Source organism: Stigmatopora argus, chromosome 16 (genome assembly GCF_051989625.1).
Source record: "Stigmatopora argus isolate UIUO_Sarg chromosome 16, RoL_Sarg_1.0, whole genome shotgun sequence".
In the NCBI taxonomy this organism is placed as follows: domain Eukaryota; kingdom Metazoa; phylum Chordata; class Actinopteri; order Syngnathiformes; family Syngnathidae; genus Stigmatopora; species Stigmatopora argus.
Window position 1 is genome coordinate 4,511,346 of NC_135402.1, and position 19,937 is coordinate 4,531,282.

Here is a 19,937-nt window from a genome sequence, read left to right on the forward strand (position 1 = left end):
CATTTCAACTGGCTGGCAGCAATCACATTATTGTTTCCCAGTTCAAAAGCAGTAGACTTCTATCGCCGTCAATGGCAGTAGAGAAAACGTATTAGATCAGAGTGCTGCCTTGTCTGATTGGCTCGAGACAAGTCCAAAATGCAAGACTGTAGGCTGCAGCCCACCTTTGACCCAATGCAAAGATGAGGCGTGGTCAAAATTACATGAGATCACGTATGTAAAACGAAATGTCCAATCTGGAGTCCCAAACCACCCTTTAAAAGTACAATGTTTAGGATTTTTAGTCATTTCAAAATATACTCCTTTTTACAGATGCTGATGAAACAACTGCTTGTTTAATAACTGACCGGCTACTTTACATTGTCAACGTGGAATAGAAAATAAATGATGTAATTGAATAGGATGGATTTGAAATGCCCTTTCATCTAATTACTTTGTTGTCAATTTGCCATAGTTTTATTAACCACACTTTGAAAATTACCCCCACACACATCCCCATCAAGCATGCTCCCCCAAGCGCGTGGAAACTGAGAATATAACCACTATACACACTGTGTGTCATGTGACGCAGCCACAGAGCAAGGAATGCCCCCAATGGCCACTAGATGGTGGCTTGGTGGGTGGGGGGGATACGTACACTGCAGTCAGAGTTTTTCGCCTTTTGGGTTTGATGGTAAGAAAGTGCGGGTAAAAGCCTATGCTATAAGAATGAAGGGTAATAACATAACAACAGCACCAATCTTATTGGCTTAATTCATAACAGGTTATGCATTTCATTTGCTGAAATGAAATTTAGATTGGATGTATCAAGTGAGGAATATTTGAATCTTGTGCCAGTTGAATACAACACAGGCACATTTGTAATATTTCAGGGACCCCTTTACAACTATACAGCATTGCTGTAATGCGATTGGCTGGAGACCAGTTGAGAGTTTGCTCCACAGCTCGCCCAATCTCCGCTGACTCCAGCACATCCGCGACTCCAGTGAGGATGGGTAAAGGTTTTAGAGGATCTATAGATAACCAATGTGTTAACTCCGTCTGCCACCACTCTATACAACAAACGCACATGCTTATTTATACTGGTACCCTTTGGATTCTTCTGAAATACATCATATTTGTATTCTAGCATAGTAGAGTCGACTCTCAAGGCACTGCTGAAAAATGACAACCTTTCTTTCACCTATACAATGTACTGGAAATGACCTTTCATAACAGTATTTACATATCCATCTGAATTCAAGATGATCATGATATACTTTTTCAAAAAAATTCTAAACGGTACTTTAACACCCGTCTAGAATATTGCAGTGTTGAGGAAGGAAACACAGTGGCTGAGCAATTCAAAGCCACTGAGTCGCACAGAGACTGAAAGCAGCATTGCAGTGGCCTCTACAGATCAGGCATAGGTTGATATGTTTGCCAAATGAGTGCAATAACCTGTGCTGAACCTGTAGAGGCCAGTACAGCTCTAGTTTTCTGCAGTGTGATTAGTATTTTGTGACTGTTCCTAAATTCTCCCCTGGAGGAGAAAGTGACTTCATACCCTGCAGAGCCCGCCCAAACATTTATTTTCAAACAGGATGAAGGGAGGGCAGTGTGGCAGCTCTCTGATCAACTCTGACTGCAAGGCACCTGATTGCTATGTTTTCACTGGATGATGAAGGTATGATGCAGAGTGGGACTCATCATTTCTTCCACAAGGAAGCTGCTTTTTTTTCGTTGCCAAAATGTGTCCACCTCAGAGAAAGTGAAACCTCTGGGATGATACAGATTTTCTTCATTTTCATGAAGATGATCCCCTCAGAAAAAAAAAATGGAAGCGTGCGAAGATGAAGGTGATATGCAACAAGGAATGGAGAACGGGAGAATCTCACCATCTTCCAAAGTGTGATGCGTCCAGTGAATAAAGCAAGCCCGCAAGAATGTCATGAACATATCACTAACATACATAGAGGATAAATGAGGCAGTAAGGGTCAAAAAGCACGTATTACATCTGAAATGTGTAGGGATTGACATTAAAATGACAGATTTCTAATGACGGGTTACGTTGACGAGTAAATGAGTAGAAAAGAATCAGTATCGTTGCCATGGCAACTGAGCATAGCCTGTTTGCCATCTATAAAAGAGTCCAAGTCACGCTGTGTTCGTGCTAAGTTATTACACTTGTTAGCATCTTTGCATTCACATAATCTGTATTAGTCCCAAATTAGTGATTAGGCAGCAAATGGCAGCAAAATGTACTTAATTCATTCACAGTTGTCTTGTCAAACACTATTAAAAAAAATCCAGACACACTAGTGGATCTAAATTACCAGCAATGCTGCTCCAAACTCGGTTTCTCAGAGCTATGGTTAAACTGAAGCCAAAAGACGGGAGCCCTCATCCCAAACAACCAGTTATGATAAATTAACCTGAACATGAAATAATGTAGATGAATCAAAATTATTCTCAAGCATTTTCTTTTGCGCATGTGCGTTTTCCCAGTTTCGTCCCACACTGTAAATGGTTGGGACACTTCCAAAAGTCAATTGTGCTTGACCCTTTTTTTGTGCTACGTTCAGTCAAAGCTTTCCACAACAAAACACTAAACCAATCTGTGCATCCGAAACAAATAGTCAAGTGTTCCATTTATTCTAGTTATGTTTACATCCATCTATCCATTCCCTTTACCACTCCCCCCATTGTGGGCAACAATGCGAGATTGGTCGCCAGTCATTTGTAGCACACCATTAGAGACGGACAACCATTCACTGAATGAGAACAGAATCCTTTCATTTCTATAGTCAAAATATTTACAAGTAAACTAACATGTCTGCATTTGCACACTTTCACTAACATGATTTCAAATGTCCATGTTTTCCTTCTCTTCCAACATCCATGTTTTTTTCTGCTCCATTTTCAGTCTTCCGGCGTGGTGTATGTGCACTTCTTGCGCTTACCGCTCCTCCACGCCCATTTATGTTCTTTCCTCATCGTTTCAGCCCCAACGCTCAATTGCTCAGCACTCCCCCGCTCTTATTCTCAGCTCCCTGTTTCTTCCGAAGCATGTTTATCTCTCTTATGTGTCTCACCATCGGAGGTTGTTCGCAGGTGTCAGCAAAGCCCCCTTTTTTATTATTATTTCCATCTTTTTCCCCATATATAAAGGCTCAATAGCCATTCTTGCTTTCCAATTGCCACACCTCATTTCCTTATCACTCTTCTCTTATGTCTTATTGATTTCACTATTTGAAGTATCCGCTAAATCTACGCCTAATTAGTACACTTGAATCCTCTTTGCAACTGCCTCATTTCGACTCGGGCGAGGGTTGTAAACAGAGCAGTAATTTGCCAACAAGCAAGACAATATGAACAACACATTCAGGTATTTTGTAACGTTAACACAATGGATGGAACTTATCCTCACGGCGGTGGCAGGGGTGCTAGAGCCTGTCCCAGTTAACTATGGGCGGTGTGGCGGTTGCCGGCCAATCACAGGGATGCATTGTTGGAAAGAATAAAATATTATGTGTGTGCGCAGGGAATTTCCACAGGAAGCGCTGGGGAAAATAAGACGTCACACGAGTTGGTTGAAGCTGAAATGTACAGGTTATGTACTTGGAAATATTTGAGTTCATTTCTCAATTTTGTGTGGTGGTTTTCCTTATGTCGAGTGTTTCTTCCCAAAGTACTTTTGGATGGTGTCTTATGGCAAAGTCCACTATCCCAACTTTATGCCAGCTTTCCTTAAACTATAACGATATGTCACCAGATTCAGTTGAAATTAAAAGGTACCGTATTTTCACGACTATAAGGCACACTTAAAAGTCTTAAATTTTCTCCAAAATAGACAGGGCGCCTTATAATCCAGTGTGCTTAATATATGGAAAACAAATTAAAATATGTCATTCATTGACGGTGCGCCTTATAATGCGGTGCGCCTTATAGTCGTGAAAATACGGTAATTCCTCTCTGGTATAGAAAATGACATAGAGAAATACTCCATGAAATGAAGGTAATAGACGGCTGGAAATGTATAAAATGTTATCTAGCTTGTATATGTAGGTGCTAACATAATCATGATTTTATAATCCCTTCATGGCACAACCGCCAAAATATGATTCCCACTTTTTCTTCCTGCCACCATGCAGGAAAAGAGAACTTTGTTCGACACGTGATTGCTTTCCGACACACTGCTCTTGCAATTACTTGCGTGTTGGTCTCACTCAGGAGAAGGTACACAAACATAAAACAACCCTCATTACTCCCTGTGATGGCATGGGCGGAGATTCTTTTTAAATTAAGGCATCACCTTCAAACACAAAAGCATATATTTAATGGGGGCTGATGGAATGGAAGTTCAAATTTGTTGCAAACAAATCACAGCTCAGTACCAAAACATCATGATTTGGACTGATTAACTATTTAAAAATAGTAGTCAATGTGGTACTAAACCAAGGCTCAAGGGGGTAAAAATTTAAAATCGAGACTTTCCAGCACACCAAAAAAAAGGAACATTCACCTCTAAATCTGAGCTAAATTACCAACGGAAATCTTCTTTGAATGCCTAAATTCAAACAACACTTAGTCGTCATCCACTTTAACCATAAATGTTGATGTTAAAGCAGATTTGGCAAAGCCAAAGCAAAGTCGGTTACTTTGCTAAGAGCAAATTTAGTCCTGGCGCAGCTCGCACTCCCTATTCTCCCTCCCTCCCTCCCTGCCTCCCTGCCTCCCTCCCTCCCTTCCTGTACTTTTGCTGGCTCTGCTTTCATTCCGCACGCCTCCCCCCGTCGCTCCTCCATCCCTCCATCTTCCCTCTGGAGAATAGGGGTCATTGCACAAATGATTACTCAGACCCCGGTCGCCATGGCAATGCTGCTGAGTAACAGACGACAGGCATGCATTGAGCACGGCAAAGACGCCGATTAGTAAGCTGGCGTTAGAGAGAGCAAACGCCGCCTTTGTGTATCCCGTTTCTGCCTCCATTTTTTTTTCAGGCCCTCTTTTTCTGCTCGTCTCCAGATAGCTGGGCTCGTCGAGCGAACGAGGGAGGGGAGCAATGCAACAGAAAGAAAGGCAGCAAACATTCTGCTCACAGCCCTCCAGCTTTGTCTCCTATTCTGGCTTGCCTTCTGCGTCTGAATAAGAACTGCTGTCGGTGGCTTTCAACGACTGTTCGCAAACGGTTTTAACGGTTCTGTTTGTAATTTGTCCGCTCACTCAAATGAACACGCAAGAAAATGTCAGTTGGTGTTTTTTTTTTCTTCAAAGAATGACAAATTGAAATGCTTGCTATTGGCAATGATGGATGGACAATATAGTATTTAAACTGTGCGTCATGATATGTATATATAAAATGGAAAATAGATTTCATTTACTTTTTCTTTTCCATTTAATCGTTGAAATTAGAAAATATAAATTAAAGAGCATTTACTGTCTTTCCATTTTTTTTAAAATAGTTAAAAAAGAAATACGTTTAAAAAATCCAGTTTAAGTAAAATAAATCCAGTTTACTGTTTTTACATTTCTTGTTTTTGTTTTAATTTAAAAAAAATTTTTAATGATTAAATGTATAGGTTTAAAATCAAGTAGAATAAGCACTAAGGAACATTTCAATCAAACCAAACATGGCACTTCAGAGTGATGGAGTTATATTCTGTAATTTAGGAAAATGTTTTTTTTGCACTCACTCATTCATTCAATCATCTTCTGTACCGCTTATCCTCACAATGATCGTGGGGGGTGCCAGAGCCTATCCCAGCCAACTATGGGCACCAAAGAGACCGGGGGTAATATGCAAACTCCACACAGGAAGATCCGACTCTGGGATTGAACCCTCGACCACAGAACTGTGAGGCCAAGACACAAGAACCGGGCCACCTGCACGAACACTCCCAATTCCATCACTTCAAACTTGATATTGGACTTATGGCACTCTCCATAATGTTCCACTAAACTTTTAAATACAGTGGTCTTCACTACTTTTACATACATGACAACTGTACACCAAATCTATTCTTGAATAAGCAATACTAAATGTAAAATACAACAATTCTTGGCACATGCTACCATGATGCAACACGGCAACTGTAAATAATACCATCACAAAAGATCCTCCTAAACAGATGGATGATGCTCTTGGAGCAAAAAAATCTACTTGAAATCCACAACAATCCCATTATTTTAGAGTCTTTTTAAAGGTTTGAGAAGAGAGTACGGAAACGCCGCCTCTTTCCAACGACACAGATCAACAAATTTGAAACTGGTCAATTTTCCTATTACAATCCAATTGCACCGCTTTTTCCACATTTGCTGTTCACTGTTTGCGCATGGTTCTGTCAGCTTTGTCCCACAAAGAGACCACCAGCCCCCGCCCTTTTTTTCCATCGCTTTTTCTCAGAGAGAGAGAGAGAGCGGCTGGAGCCGGGAGTCTGGAACAAGCATGACAGAATTTGAATTATAGAAGCAGCACAGCAAAGAGGCAAGAAGGGAAGGCACGGGGGGAAGGGAGGGGGTTTGCCTTTCAGTGTGTGCATGTGTGTGCATCTCGGAGAAGGGGAGGAAAGAATCAAATGAGCCAGCAGAGGAGGCTGTTCTTTTAAAGGCGCCTCTGAAATATTCTGCAAAAGTGTTGCCTGCCTTACTTATATTTAATTGAAACGAATGTGCTGGGCTATAATAGGGAAGTATAACTGTTATCCGATCATACTACAAACAAACTAAATTGTATTCTATCCATTTTTTATTCAGTCGCAGCCACACTAATGAATGTCATATTCATGTATGCAAATATGGGCCGAGTCCCGGGTAGATCTGGACTGGAGGGAGTTTTAGACCATGTCTTGTTCATTTGTTGGGCACGCGAAGACTTACATTTGAAGAAGGGAGTTTTGTAGCTATGATCATCTGTGCGTTCGATCGCAGCCAATGAGCAATGAGCTGGTGGATTGGTGGCACTCTACACTGCAGTGTATCATGGAAAGATTCTGTCCCAATATTTGCGATGTAAAATGATTCACCCGTAGAGACTTATTTGCGGTTACATATGTAACGTACATCGTGTGCCTCGGCCTCTTGGGCGATCAAGTCAGTTTATCCTCTTTAAATTCCAGTTGTCTTGTCAGGTCAGGGATGTCAAGTGTGCAAACTTTTAAAAGGGAACTAGAAACTCAGTTGTGGTTGCAACCAAATGCCATTGGCGTATTTACCATCTTTCCAAAGCAAAGAGAGGGGCGGCTTGGCAGCTGAACGGTTAGCGCTCGGCCTCACAGCAGGGGACCCGGGTTCAAATCCAGGTCGGTCTACCTTTGTGGAGTTTGTATGTTCTCCCCGGGCCTACGTGGGTTTTCTCTGGGTACTCCGGTTTCCTCCCACATTCCGGACAGACAGGCAGAGCGTGATAAAAGATTATAATGTCGACCAAGTTGTTTGTGTTACTCTACAATATTCTATTACAGAGTATATGGGAAGTAACTCTATAATTTCCAGAAAAGCTCGACCATACACACTTGATGTATTTTCAGCTCCTTCCACAGATGGTGGTTGTTCTTCCTTTCAGAGAACCAGCCCAAAACATTCCAGCAACTCTACATGAGTCATTTCCAGTCCAGTCTTATTATATTTTGTTGCTTTCTTCACCATGATTCCTAACTCTGTCTCTCCTGCACTCTCTCTCTCTCTTTCTCTCTCATGCACACACACACACACAAACGCACATTTTATGATCCCACCAACCCGCCAAAACTCCCCCATCCCAAACCTATCGCCTGTCAGAAGACTTTTATCAGAGCAATGGGGAGAGGTGAGGTGTGTGTGTGTGTGTTTTGGGAGCACATTCCAGAGTGAACAGACAAAAAAGCGAAACAGAGAGGGACAGACATCATTGTAATAGCATGCAACTCGATACTCTTGCATACAGAATATTCCCACAGGAGTATTTTTTTTCCATCAACCCAGAATGGTGAAGTCGTTTAGCTTATCCAGGCGAGCTTTTCCCTCTTTTTTCTCTTTTCACTCCCTCCCTCTATTTTGCCTTTTATTTTTTTTAACTCACACACGCACATACACACGCACACACGTTGTGCAAATGTAACCTTTCACAAGCCCCAACCCCTCCCGTTCCCCATCCCTAGGAAGTTGGCTAGCCACTTTACTGCCAAGAAATATGAAAAACTGGCAGGCTGCCCGTTTCATCTGCAAACATACAGCAAAGGGGAGGGAGGATGGAAGCAGCGTGAGATGGAGGGAGGAGGGGGAGGGAAGGAAGGGTGGAGGTGACACAGAGGAGAAGGAAACGCTGCTGCTGTGCTTTGCCACGAGGAAGAAAAAGAATCAAAGGAGCAGAGTGAAGCAAACAGAAAACGAGCTGCAGCGAGATAAGGAGAGAATTTACTTGCATGGAAAGGAGCTTCATTACCGAGTCAAGATAACCCATATGTGAACATTCTCCTAATTGCAGCACACACGACACACATACACACATACTCGTCTTACGTGCTTGTTAACACGTCAGCATGAAAAACAAGATCTATTTCAAGCATCAAGAAACATCTATAGGGTGGGTGGAAATAAGTATGGATGATTCAAAATTGTTACCTGCATATGTTTCATTTTAAAAGGCAGTTTGTTTGTTTCATGATAATGTGTTTTTTTCCCAAAGCGGAGGATTCTGGTCATAAATTGTCACATTATTATAGTGTAGATGTTAGTAAAACAGGTTTCTCAAAATACGCTATCGGTGGAGAATTGCATTTAATCCTAACTGATTCAACTTCTTTCTTTTTTTAAAAATTCAACCTCAGCAATGCTTGAAGTCCTATTTTCAAAAAAATATTACCTGGGCTCCATGAACTAACCATTATTATCTACCCTGATTGGACAAAGTAACTAGACACACAGGGTACATGCTAAGCATTAAGTGCTGGACAAATGTCTAATTGCTGAAGGTAAAGTATGGATAATATTTTAGCCTAGAAAACAGTTAAGTGCCATCATCAAGCTGTATCCAATTTTAAAAAAAACATGATCCTACCTTATGGTGGTTGGAGTGTGATAGTCAAGGGATGCTTTGCTGTTCAGGGACCTGGACGGGGGGAGAAAAATGGATGTTTGGTCACATTTAAGAAAGGATACTCCATATTTTAATGCAGTTGATCAATTTCATGCAATTTATAATGTAATTATCATAAAAATACACTTTGCCCAATACTTCAGTTCAAAAGTCGAAATTGTCACTGGACAGCAACTTTAAAAAAATCCCAATGGATAAGTAGTAGATTTTATTTTTGTACAATAGACTGAATGTAAACCCTAATGAAAAGCAAAAAAACAATATTGCATATACAGAAACCATCACAACAGTATCAAATCAAAACCACAATAAGACCACTATATTAATTTCAGTAGTCACGAATTACTCAGAAAACACATTAGCGGAACCATCGGAAGGGATCTCTTGAGGAATCCAATATTTCGATACAGTGAAACATTAATGAAACTATAGTGAGGACGAAACAAATAAAGTGATAGGTGTAGCTTTAGAAAGAACTAGGATGTTTCACTGAACATCTGGAAGGCGAGTCTTATTGGAAGCTCTTCCTGTGGTTTTCTTGCCTGCAAGAGATGCCCTTCCTGTCTGTTGCCTAGCAACAGAGAGGGAGAAATAGATGAGGTGATGAGTGAAGGTGAGCAGGGGGAGATTGGAACAGAGAAAAAAAGAAATGAGGGGGTGATAAAGCTTAGTTGGTATTTTCTTCTTGTCGAGCTTACCAAGATTGTTTCGCATCTATGCAAAAAACCTGGTTAATTAAAAAAATCACAACAAAGTGTTGGTTCAGGGCAGGTGTGGGTGGGCAAACTATTCCACAAATGGGGCTTTTGTTCCAACCTCTAAAGAAGAAACCTTTCCAACAAATCTGGTATCTTACAAGTGCAATTTGTGGATTGCAGTAAGGTGCTTCTTGTTTTAGCAGAACCCCCGTTGGTTAAACGGTCTGTGCTGGATCACTTGGAACAAAAACCTGCACCCACAATGGCCCTTGAGGACCGGTTTGCCCACCCCTTGTGGAAGGTGGTATGAATTCCATGCTGCAATGGTTAACATGAAGGAACCAAGGCACCTGAAGTGAAAGACCTTGGCCTAGATGAGAAAGTACATTTTTCCAATTTATCATATTTAATCAATATGTGACATACATACACTCGTTTACAACAGATACCCTTGAAAAGTTTTGTAAGGTCTGTCCGTGAGAGAATTGAGACCCTAACCAAACTGCGGTGCACCTACAGTTGGATTGGATTGGATTGGACAACTTTATTCATCCCGTATGCACAGACATTCAGAAATTTTTGTGGATTTCTTGATTTATTTTACCAAAGTTCTGTTCAGATTACACATTATTAAAGTCTTTGTCTTTTTGACTCAACTAGGCTTGAACGATATCTTGTTGAATGTAGCGCGCAATGCAATTGTCACATCGTAGGACCTGTGAAACTTAATTGTTTGTGAAAACCGTCTTAAGATGAAAGACCCAATCACACAACACTTGTGAATGGGGCATTGGAATCCATATGTGAAAAAAAATGATATAATTTATGATCCGATCTTTTACCCAACTTTTGTTATTAAGAATCAGTCGCAAGGTTGAGTTTTACTCCTGGGCCTTTACTGGAAGCCCATTGCTAGCAAATAGATGGTAGAAACAAGTGCACATTAAGGAAAAGAGTCCCAATAGAGAAAAGGGACTAAATGAAATTGTGGGAATCTCTGGAATGGGGGTGATGAGGGCGGAGTCTCAACTCTAGTGAATGTGGGTGGAGAATGAGACAGAAGGATCAATATCTAATTTCAGTGCTGGACTCACTGTGGATGTTTTTCCAATAAGACTCAGACTGAACAGCAAAGTTTGAATAGGAGTGTACCTATGTTGGTCTCATTGTCTTCTAGTATTCTCTTTACATGTATTTCTTCGGCCATTTACATTTCACATTCACCCTTGGGTAAAAAGGGGTGCAAAAATTATGATTTAGAGACACAATCAGGGTTAGATAACTGTAACTTTTTAGGCATGAAATGTTTGTTGGGTCCTAATCCTTTTTCTTCGATACACAATCTTTATTTTATTCTGATTTGGATCTGAAAATGTTAATTTATTCATTAGTTTTCCCATTCAAATTTAAACTTTGAGGGACAAGTGATAATTAACCTGCGATTGACTGGCTACCAATTCAGGGTATCCCTCGCCCTGTGCCCGACGTCAGCTGGGATAGGCTCCAGCACCCCCCACAAACTCTTGGGAGGATACGCTGCACAGAAAATGAATAAACCAATGAATACAGTTGACAGACCTAAGCACCCATCATTCTCTGATAAGATCCAACAATAAAACAGTTGTTTTGATTCCATTACATCAAAATTATTGAACATTAAATTGAAATCTTACATCTTTGTAACTTTTTCACCCAAGGGACACATTTGTACTCTTATCTTTTGCACACAATGAGGTAGGCGGTCCGTCTATTTCATTTGAAAATATCAATTAAGGAATAAGAAACTCAGTGATATCAAATTATAATTCATAATGGAATAGTATACTGCAATCATCACGCTGCTCTGGAGCTCCCCTCACTGGTAACAGATAGGTGACATTGGGTTTGTAGCTGTAAACATTTGTGCTCCGCAACCAAACAAGAGTTTTTCGGATGTGGTGCTGATTTCTTAGTCCAGTCAATGAATTATACCCAAGATAAGTGCAGAGGAATGCACAAGTCGTATCAGCACAATTTATTATTACTGTAATTATGTATTTGGTTCACTGGTATTTGAATGACAAACTCAGTAAGCTTGGACAAAGGTCAGAGGTTACACAACACAGTGCCATAGATGTATGAGGTTTAAATCTCCGCTTTGGGATTTCCGCATAAAGATGAGATGTTCTAAAAGTGTTTGAGAATTTTCAGAAGGTAAAGAATAGACTATCTGATCTGAATTACAGTATTAAATGTCATTGTCAGGGGAACTTTGGAGGGGATGAGTTCGTAAACATCACGCAAATGCATTTTTGTCTTATAAATAAATATGTGTAAAAAACACAGAATAGGCTAGAACGTATGCTCTCATATTTTGTGTTTTACGACAATACTTCATTTAAATTTACAAACACACCTAATCATAATATGTGAAGTTTATTAGTAAAAAAAATGCTGTCACTGATTTTGTCAGCCTGAGGGAGTCTTTACATAAGAGGCGTCGCCTATACGTTTGTATTATTCGATTTCTGTAACTAACAGCCAGAAATGGTCCTAAATGTTTCAACTTTGTGAGCAGACCCAGTCGATTACGTCAGTGTACGCGCATGTGAAGCAAGACGCGATATTAGGTGGCTCTTTACTGCCCTCCAGTGGTGTCAAAAGCGATTTGATACATGTCGGTTAAAAGCCAGTACATTAACTATTGCCCCCTTGCACCTCAGTTCCATTGAGCATAGCTATACGTGCGTATAAAATAATAATACATGTGTAACAGTTGATTTTAATTATGTAAATAGCAGTGACAGCGCTCTGCAGTTGTTGTGCCTGGTCTCAAATATGTAATTTTTAATTACAAGATAATTATAGGACACAATGAAAGCGATTGGAGGCGTGGCTAAATATGACCAGCAGGGGGCGCCCGATTCGTCACCCTTTCTGTACCAAATAAGGAAATGACGTCCAGCGTTCACAGCGATGGTTGCAAATAGAAAAGTCAAGTCCTGACACCGGTACTGGAGAACGTGGGTTCGAGAAGGCTAACTAGAACCAGGGGTGGACAGAAATCAAGGTAATCCTATGATGGTACAAAAAGTACTGCAGAGTAGTATTTAGCATTATTCTATTGAAGACCAGTCAGTTGCTCGTAAATGTACTTTAAGATTGTACATTTAACTTGGCCAAACGATCGGTTCGATCCATGTGCATCCACTGGTAGTTATGTCGTTATTACAGTGTGTGGAAATATTGTAAAAGTCAATATCCCAACACAAGCTTCGAGGTTTCAGGTATCGCGAGATACTTGTTTATGTTGTGATTTTTTTTAATAAGTAACTGAGATAGATTAGTATCTTTTTGTGATCGAACTTTTGGGGATTAAATAAATAAATTCGAATGTGGAGTATTTATTTGATCCAAGAATTTCGGATCTTCAGTTATTATAACTCAAGATCAGAAATTCTTGGGATTAAATAAGTAACTCAACATTGTGGTTTTGTCATGAAGGCTATACATTATGAAATACATTAAAGTAGTGAAGTGATAACTGTTTAAAAAAATCTATTTTATGCTGGTTCCTGAACAGTGACAAAACAAAAAAATCCAGCAAGGTTCTGCTGAATGGGTTGTGTTTATGTCCTGTTTTTTTCTGGTACAGACAAATGTCAAATGTCCAATATTATTAAAAGTTGTGTTATAAGAACTACAAAGTGTATTCTAACTATTCTAACTAAAAAAATGACAAATAGCGCTTTGTTTATGATGTACTTAAACTATGTGTTCATTGCCCTTCCATCAGGATGGATGACACATCGGGAGAGACAAACTTCTACTCCAATGCTGAGGGCTACTGGAAGGAGGTTCCACCCACGGTGGAGGGCATGTTGGGAGGCTACGGAAGCATCTCTGGCATCGACATAAACGGTTCCAAGGCTTTCCTTCGCAAATTCCTCGGAGTAAAATACTTTTGTATTGTTTTGAACTTGCGCACAATGTACAATAATTTGTCTTCTAATGGAAATAATTACAATACGTCTCTATAACCCCCCATAAATCAATGTATCGTTATCACCGCAGTAGTAAAGGGATTAATAATATTATTATTGAAACCTGTGGGTTCTTTGTTACTGCCGCAGGAAGGCGAGGGGAAGACAAGTGCAGGCATTGCTCTGGACTGCGGCGCAGGTATCGGCAGGATTTCCAAGCGTCTTCTGCTTCCGCTTTTCAAGACCGTGGACCTCGTAGACGTGACGCAGGAATTCTTGGATAAGGCTAAGACGTATCTGGGAGAAGAAGGCAAGAGAGTGGGCAACTACTTTTGTAGTGGTCTGCAGGACTTTGTACCGGAGAGCGGACGCTATGATGTCATCTGGATCCAGTGGGTCATTGGTGAGTCTACAGACACTTTGTGCTACTACTTAATAAGGATTTATTATTTGTTATCTTTTGAGTTTACATCAAAAGCCTCCTAATGCGTCTATCCAGGCCACCTGACCGACGACCACCTGGTGGAGTTTTTGCGCCGCTGCCAGAAAGGCCTGCGGCCCGACGGCCTGATCATCATCAAAGACAATGTTTCGTACGAAGGGGTGGTCCCGGACGAGGTGGACAGCAGCGTGTGTCGAGATCTAAAAATAGTCCGCAGTCTGGTGAGCAGAGCGGGCCTGAGCATTGTTTACGAAGAGCAACAAGTTAACTTCCCGAAGGAGATCTACCAAGTCCACAGTCTGGCACTCCGATAAGAAGTGTTCCTCCATTTTGCAAAGTGCCATTTCTCAAATAGTATTTAAGAAGATGCTTCTAGCCGAGCTCGTTGTTCAGTATGTTTCGAGGTTCAGTATAGAGAGCTGCTTTCATCTCGTGACTGAAATATGCTGCTGGTTATATTTATTGGTCAACACATTTGATTTGTTCCAGGATAAACAATCAGATCAAATGAACTCTAAGCTCATAGATATATACATTCAAGACCTTCTTTGTCTCTCTACCTACTTGGTTTGGCTCTGTTGTTCTCATCTGGACCTGATCAGGCAGTGGGGGTCGGTCACTTTCCCTTTCCTTTCGATCACGAATAAGATCGCCTCGGCCGTTGCTTCTTAGAAGCAAAAACGTTTGCAGTCGCTGACCAATAACATGTCTGCCTCGTATATCTGAAAGGCGGGAACACTTTTATAATTCACTGTTAAAAATACAGGCCATCCTGTTGGGAGGTAATGCTTTAATTATCCATTTTTTAACAATGTTTTTCAACAGATAATGCAAAGTGAAGTTCAAGTGAATAAAAAAAGCAGTCTTTCCAAGTACATTTGTGTTTACCGCTCATCATATACAAGGAATCGTATAACCTCTGAGGCTTGTTCCAAGAATTCCAAACTGTTTTCAATATCTACCAGTGCAACCATAATATAGACAGTCTGAAAGCACCCCATTCAAATAAAGCAGGGAAATATACATTAACTCTTCCCGAGCTCCATAAAATAAACAATAAAATGAGGGGTAACGTTTAAAACACACATTTATTACTGTTAACTTCTGTATTATTTGCTGGGTAAATATGACCTTTGCGTTACTTGCTGTTCCATATCAAACTGATAAGAGGTATGTTACAACAGAGACAAAAATTCCAATATGCATGAAAAAAACCTAAGTTTTTGTATTTTGATTTTGGCAGGAGGTTTGAAACAATCTTAAATCTTGTTCAACTATTTTTTAAATTTAATGCATACCCATAGTATAGATGCTCAGTGGCTGTTACTGTGGAATAGAACTCTGTAGTCTGAATCCAATTCATCAGGACCAGGTCTCACTCTGGAACTTTCCAGACTTCTCCATACTCGCTAGCATCTTCTCAGCATCCTCGGCGGAAAGACCCCCGTTCTTTTGGAACACCACTTTCAGGGCGTCGCACACACCATTTGGCATGTCCTTAGCATTCCTGTATAAATGGAACACCGTTAAGTCTTCACAAACAATACTCCTGTGATCAAAACAAATTCGAGTAAGAACTCACCCAGCAATGTAAAAGTAGGCACCTTTATTTGCAATCAGGTTCCAAATGAGCAACGCGTTTTCTCGCACACGTTGCTGCACGTAAACTTTTTCTTCCTGGAGTGACAACAATTGTTTCACATTAAAAACCTCTTGTAAAAGTATTTAAAAACTGCTTCAATAATAAAAGTGCTCACTAAAAGGAGGGCAAAGAAATAAGAAATACACATTCAGTTGATTGAATGTGGTAGAAGCTTAAGTGTAATGGTCTAACCTGGTCCCTAGAGAAGGCTGTAAAAAGGCTCAACTGCGCGGCTTTGGTCATGTCATTCCACTCCGACCTGAAGTAGAAGTCCTTAGACTCTGATCGACAGCCGAAAAACAGGACATTGGCTGTATAGTGAGAGAGGATAAGGAAAATTGATTTAAAAAGTCCCATCTCAATGTCGTTGAGAAGTACTCAGAGGATGGAGTACTCACCATTTTTCCCTTCAGCAATCCTCTCTTGTAAAGCTGACCTAAAGGGTGCCACACCCGTTCCAGGCCCAACCATGATCACAGGGGTGTCCGTTTCCGTAGGGAACTTGAGACTACCCTTTTTTACCCAGAGGGGGACGAAAGTATCTCCTGCAAGATGTTGGTCAAGATAAGCGGCAGAGATAAAGGATGCATATTTTACACAGATTGACATGAGGAAGAGGTAAAACATTATCTAAAGTCAGCCACGAGAGGGAAATATAACTGCATTTTTGCAACAACAACAAAATATGGTCAACCGGTCATTCTACATTATTTTATCTAGGCCTACAAAAGAACTAAACACTTATAATAAAGTGCAAAAAAATAAAATACAAACATTAGTTCATGAAAGAATAGATAAATCAGGACAAGTCAGGCAACTTCAGGCTTAGTACTTGTTAATTGTCATTTTAAATACTAAAACCTTTTTAATAATATATAATTGGTTATGTATTTTTTTTAAATCTCATCCAGTATGCGAACATAATATGCAAAAATTTAGATTTTTATTTATTTTATTTTTTATTTAAAGGAAAATTACCTTTTGCCGGGTCAAGTGAAGCCAACCACGTGGAACATAATCCTCTTCGTGGTTTATAGATCTTAGTTTTGTATTTTACCACAGCTACAAGGATCTGGAGCCTGTGCGGATGAGCCTGTGTGAAAGATGTTAAGAAAAATGTAATGGAATTATAGAAATGCAGAGTTTGAAAAAAAAAAAAAAGAAATGTTTCATTGGATGTTTAAAAAAATAGTGAAAATGTTGGGGTACCCGGAGAGAGGAGGCAATGGAAAATGAGCGTGGCTGTATCTCAGGAAAAAGATCCAGCAGGTAGTCCACTTTGAGTTGGGCTGTTGTGTGGGGAAAGTCTTTCAAGACCTGCAGCAAAAAGCAAATTCAGGGAGAGGAGCCTATATAGGCCCATCCTTTTAAAAGAGAACAGATTAAGCCATTACCTCCAACGCGGTGCGGCGAGGCCGATTGCAGTAGACGTACAGTTCCTCTTGACCTTCTGCCGAGCTGAACTCATTTAGTTTTTCCAACTCCAACTCATTGGCGGAGAAGGTGGCCAGCAGTTCAAAGAAAGAGCGACGAGGCACCGCTGCAATGTCCAGGTAGCGCTCCACCAGGTAATGCAACGTACGGGGCTGCCGAAGCCTGGTGGGAGCTAAGCAGAAAGCAATTTTATTAGGTCATTCTAGAGTAAATATGACAATAGTGATACATGTAGTGGCAGTTTTTAAATACGATTTGACATTGGTTGGAGAGCCAAATGTTGAACATTGCCTAAAATGCACCAATACTTTACATGCGAACATACCTGGAGAGCCATCTGTTGCGGTAAGAAAAAATCTGGTTTCTGGATTTAATCCCAACAGATTACAGAATTCCTGAACGTCTTCTGCGGCGTTGCAAGGGCGCATCATAACAACGTCACCTGCAGTGAAACTACACAGAGCATCCGTCGAAAAAGTATAAATAAGCATTGTAAAAAAAAAAATCCCTTAGCTGTAAATACAAACAAGCAAATAAAGTCAGACTCACTCGATATTGGATCCCCCGATGTCAAAGTCAATGAGTCTCACGTCTTGAAAATGCATCGGGTCAGTTACCCTCTCATTAGACAGCACTTTGGCATGAAAAGGATTGTTCTCAGAGAGGCCAGTTTGTTGGGAAGGAATTACTTGACAGTCATCGTCGGTCTTCTCCATGACATCATCCAGGAAATTAAAAGTGTACGTCGGAGGAAGCCTGGTGAGAAAGGAGACCTCTTTCTAATATTGAAGAATATGAAAAAAAACTGAAGGATTAAATGAACGATATTGGAACAAGAGGCTACTCACGGCTCATTGTCTCTCAGTGGGATTAGATCTGCAAAATGTGGGTACAGAGCAAAGACCTTTCCCCAAAATGACTTTAACCACACATCAATCACTGCATCGGGCCTGTGAGTGACATGGAGACACAATGAGCTATTTCCATACACCAACTGAATGTAGACCACCGTGAATCTATGCTAAAACCAGTTTTTTTGTAATTGAACAGGGACAGGCAGAATGCAATATTACTTTCCCTATATCACTCCAGGGGTGGCGTAGAAATGCTACTATTGCTGCGTCCTATTATTAATATTATCTTAGAGCATATATACCTTACCCCAACTCATGCTGGTCATCAGCAAGTCCAACAGGCAGTAGCATTGTGGCACCCAACTGTGCAAGACGCTTGTGGAGCTTCTTGGCCACAAAATTGAACCTAAACACATAGGCAGGACATTTTCGGTAAAAGTGCTGAGCTATGAGCACATGAAGACATTATTGAAAATCACTTACTTGGGATATGAGGAGTCACCCAGGCCGAGTATGGCACAGTCCAGTTGGCACAGAGATCCAAGCGGTAAACTCTTTCTGAAGAGGAATCTCCAGAATATCTTTGGAGGGTAGTGTATGTAAATATGAACCACTGTTTACTTGATTTTTTTTTAAAAATGATTTCTATACTTTTGCATACACAAACATATAGGTATAATAGAGTTTCTGATTCATTTTCAGCATGATCCTAATGTGCACTTTACAGGAAAATGGGATTTAAAAAAAATTAATAAAAAGATCAGTTCAAAATTATCTAAAATATTGCCTTGTGTTAAAAACCTGTAAAAATTGCACATCATTTCGACTAGTCCCCCAAAAATATAAAGAAACGTTGTGTTTTCCAGTAAAACTTGATTTAAAAAAAAAAGCTACTTTACATTACATTACTTTGCATTACCTTCATGTTATCGGGAGGGTCTCCTTGGCCTGTGGTTGAGCAGACAAACACTACAAGTGATTCTGAGATCAAGTTAGCCTGTTAAGGAGGAAGCACAATATAGCACAGCCATAACTGATTCAAATGTACTTTTGTCCCACTTTGTGACCATGAGTAAATTGATTGAATAAATCAAAACTTACAACATTGTAGTCATCAAGACTGGACAAACGAACTCGGAGATGCCTTCTCAGTGCCTGCCTGGCAATCCTCTGAGCCGTGTCCTGGGCCGTCCCGGTCTGGCTCCCATAGAGGATGAATAGAGCAGGACCAGCCATAGGAACTGAAAGCGTAAGAATATCATTAATAAAACTGGAATGAAATTGATCCATTACAACCTCACTAAACAAGTATGTGTCAAATTGAACATATTGCAATCTCAATCCCAAAATTGAAAATATTTTTTTAGCAAAACAATGCTGATGGCAAAATGTTACTGCTAAATAGATGAGAGCCCTGGCTGCACGTTTCCTTGCAATTCATACGACAATGTTATGTACTGTATGTGGTGTTATGATCTAGATATAGTTGTTTGCATTGGATTGTGCCTTACGTAAAAACCAACAATTCTGTTTGGTTTAGTAACTTGCAACACGTGCGTCGTAAGGCAACAGGATCTACATAACTCCGTTCAAATTACCAAAATTGTTTGATTGTAACATGGGAAGTAACAGTACTGATGATATTAAGTAGAAAGCTAGGGAGACTATGTGAATTACACTTTGCAGATCTTTACTTCTCAAGTAATAGATCTTTATTTAAGAATGTAAAATACACTTACTGTCCGTTAAAGCGTCAAAAATAGCAAGAATCGCTTCAGATCCAAAGAAATTACTGGTTAAAGTCGAATCTAGTCATTACAAACCGGTGTGTAGTAACAAAATCGGACCG

At 40.3% G+C, this 19,937-nt stretch overlaps 2 protein-coding genes across 3 annotated transcripts; one reads left to right on the forward strand and one right to left on the reverse strand.

Annotated features, from left to right (window-relative positions):
• Positions 1-8,995: 8,995 nt before the first annotated feature.
• On the reverse strand, positions 8,996-19,930 carry ndor1 (NADPH dependent diflavin oxidoreductase 1). 2 transcript variants are annotated; one of them, XR_013305648.1, is made up of 18 exons: positions 19,828-19,930; positions 19,190-19,329; positions 19,008-19,085; positions 18,572-18,669; positions 18,396-18,494; positions 18,083-18,184; positions 17,784-17,990; positions 17,560-17,687; positions 17,195-17,406; positions 17,010-17,117; positions 16,779-16,893; positions 16,199-16,345; positions 15,993-16,111; positions 15,741-15,835; positions 15,457-15,665; positions 14,723-14,880; positions 13,841-14,013; positions 8,996-9,068 (listed from the first exon to the last, which is right to left on the reverse strand). XR_013305648.1 is itself a non-coding variant. In XM_077623360.1 (15 exons), the coding sequence occupies exons 2-15, from the start codon at positions 19,322-19,324 to the stop codon at positions 15,521-15,523; spliced, it is 1,788 nt and encodes a 595-aa protein (XP_077479486.1). In that variant the 5' UTR covers positions 19,325-19,329; positions 19,828-19,930; the 3' UTR covers positions 14,932-15,520. The 2 variants fall into 2 exon arrangements, 1 of the variants encoding a protein (XP_077479486.1); XM_077623360.1 differs by lacking the exons at positions 8,996-9,068; positions 13,841-14,013; positions 14,723-14,880 and having other exon boundaries at positions 14,932-15,665.
• Positions 13,531-15,035, forward strand: ntmt1 (N-terminal Xaa-Pro-Lys N-methyltransferase 1). Its single transcript, XM_077623362.1, has 3 exons — positions 13,531-13,686; positions 13,867-14,119; positions 14,216-15,035. The coding sequence occupies exons 1-3, from the start codon at positions 13,531-13,533 to the stop codon at positions 14,470-14,472; spliced, it is 666 nt and encodes a 221-aa protein (XP_077479488.1). The 3' UTR covers positions 14,473-15,035.
• Positions 19,931-19,937: the final 7 nt, after the last annotated feature.

What these genes read in the sequence shown, in the direction of transcription:
- ntmt1 (XM_077623362.1), top strand. Translation starts at nt 13,531, where the DNA reads ATGGATGACACATCGGGAGAGACAAACTTCTACTCCAATGCTGAGGGC. An exon ending in TCCTTCGCAAATTCCTCGGA is followed by an intron (nt 13,687 to 13,866) that starts GTAAAATACTTT and finishes TTACTGCCGCAG; the next exon opens with GAAGGCGAGGGGAAGACAAG. An exon ending in CTGGATCCAGTGGGTCATTG is followed by an intron (nt 14,120 to 14,215) that starts GTGAGTCTACAG and finishes GCGTCTATCCAG; the next exon opens with GCCACCTGACCGACGACCAC.
- ndor1 (XM_077623360.1), bottom strand. Translation starts at nt 19,324, where the DNA reads ATGGCTGGTCCTGCTCTATTCATCCTCTATGGGAGCCAGACCGGGACG. An exon ending in ATCGGGGGATCCAATATCGA is followed by an intron (nt 17,688 to 17,783) that starts GTGAGTCTGACT and finishes TGCTCTGTGTAG; the next exon opens with TTTCACTGCAGGTGACGTTG. An exon ending in TTCACTTGACCCGGCAAAAG is followed by an intron (nt 16,346 to 16,778) that starts GTAATTTTCCTT and finishes AACATCTTGCAG; the next exon opens with GAGATACTTTCGTCCCCCTC.